The sequence below is a fragment of the Penaeus monodon genome, chromosome 29 (genome assembly GCF_015228065.2).
Source record: "Penaeus monodon isolate SGIC_2016 chromosome 29, NSTDA_Pmon_1, whole genome shotgun sequence".
Taxonomy (NCBI): Eukaryota; Metazoa; Arthropoda; class Malacostraca; order Decapoda; family Penaeidae; genus Penaeus; species Penaeus monodon.
In genome coordinates this window covers 8,997,680-8,998,366 of record NC_051414.1, presented here as the reverse complement: position 1 = coordinate 8,998,366, position 687 = coordinate 8,997,680, and the positions used below count along the sequence as shown (strand labels likewise).

Here is a 687-nt window from a genome sequence, read left to right as displayed (position 1 = left end):
TATTTTTACAATTTTTCAGTACATTTCCATGAAAAATGTCGACCTTCTTTCCGCCTTACATAATGGATAACAGGCGAACACCCTAGAAATCATATTAGATATATACTATTACCACCCAAAAATAAATCAGAACTGAAAAATTCATAAGGAAAGTAAGTATTAACATACAAATTTGCAACGCAGAAGCGAAAATGGAAATGACGGAACAGGTTTGCACAACACGACTTTATAAACCCCAGGATCCGGAGCAAAGATGGCCGCCCGAGCAGCAACGAAACTCGCCCCTCCTCTTCGCGAGCTCAGGATTCACCTCTGCCAGCGATCTGCGGCGAGTCAGGGCGTTAGGTAAAATTTTGAGGGCATGACGGTTTTTGTGCGACTACAAGAAATACGGTTAACTTCGGGATAACTTGGTGTACGGACGTATGCCGTGACCGGTTTGGACTAGGGAGGTTTGGTGATTTCGATTTTATGATTTGCTTTTTCTACGAATCGTCAGAATGTTTACATATTGATGTAATTATTAAATACAGATTCCGTCCTTTTTTTTAAAATGTATTGATTGTGACTACGAAGCATAGACTACTCTATATGGCTACTGCAAACAATAAACACTATTTTTCCCTTTGATTTCCCCATCTCTCTCTTTTATTTACGACCTTGAATATATTTAAAATTTAAGAGGCC

At 39.0% G+C, this 687-nt stretch overlaps 1 protein-coding gene across 1 annotated transcript in view; it reads left to right on the top strand.

Annotated features, from left to right (window-relative positions):
- The first annotated feature begins 220 nt into the window (after window positions 1–220).
- The window catches only part of LOC119591931 (NADH dehydrogenase [ubiquinone] 1 alpha subcomplex subunit 2-like), an 8,827-nt gene continuing 8,360 nt past the window's right edge, over window positions 221–687 (top strand). Inside the window, exon 1 of the mRNA XM_037940684.1 lies at window positions 221–345. Within this exon, the coding sequence (XP_037796612.1) occupies window positions 254–345 (92 nt within the window). The 5' untranslated portion in view covers window positions 221–253. The remainder of the gene's footprint in view (window positions 346–687) is intronic.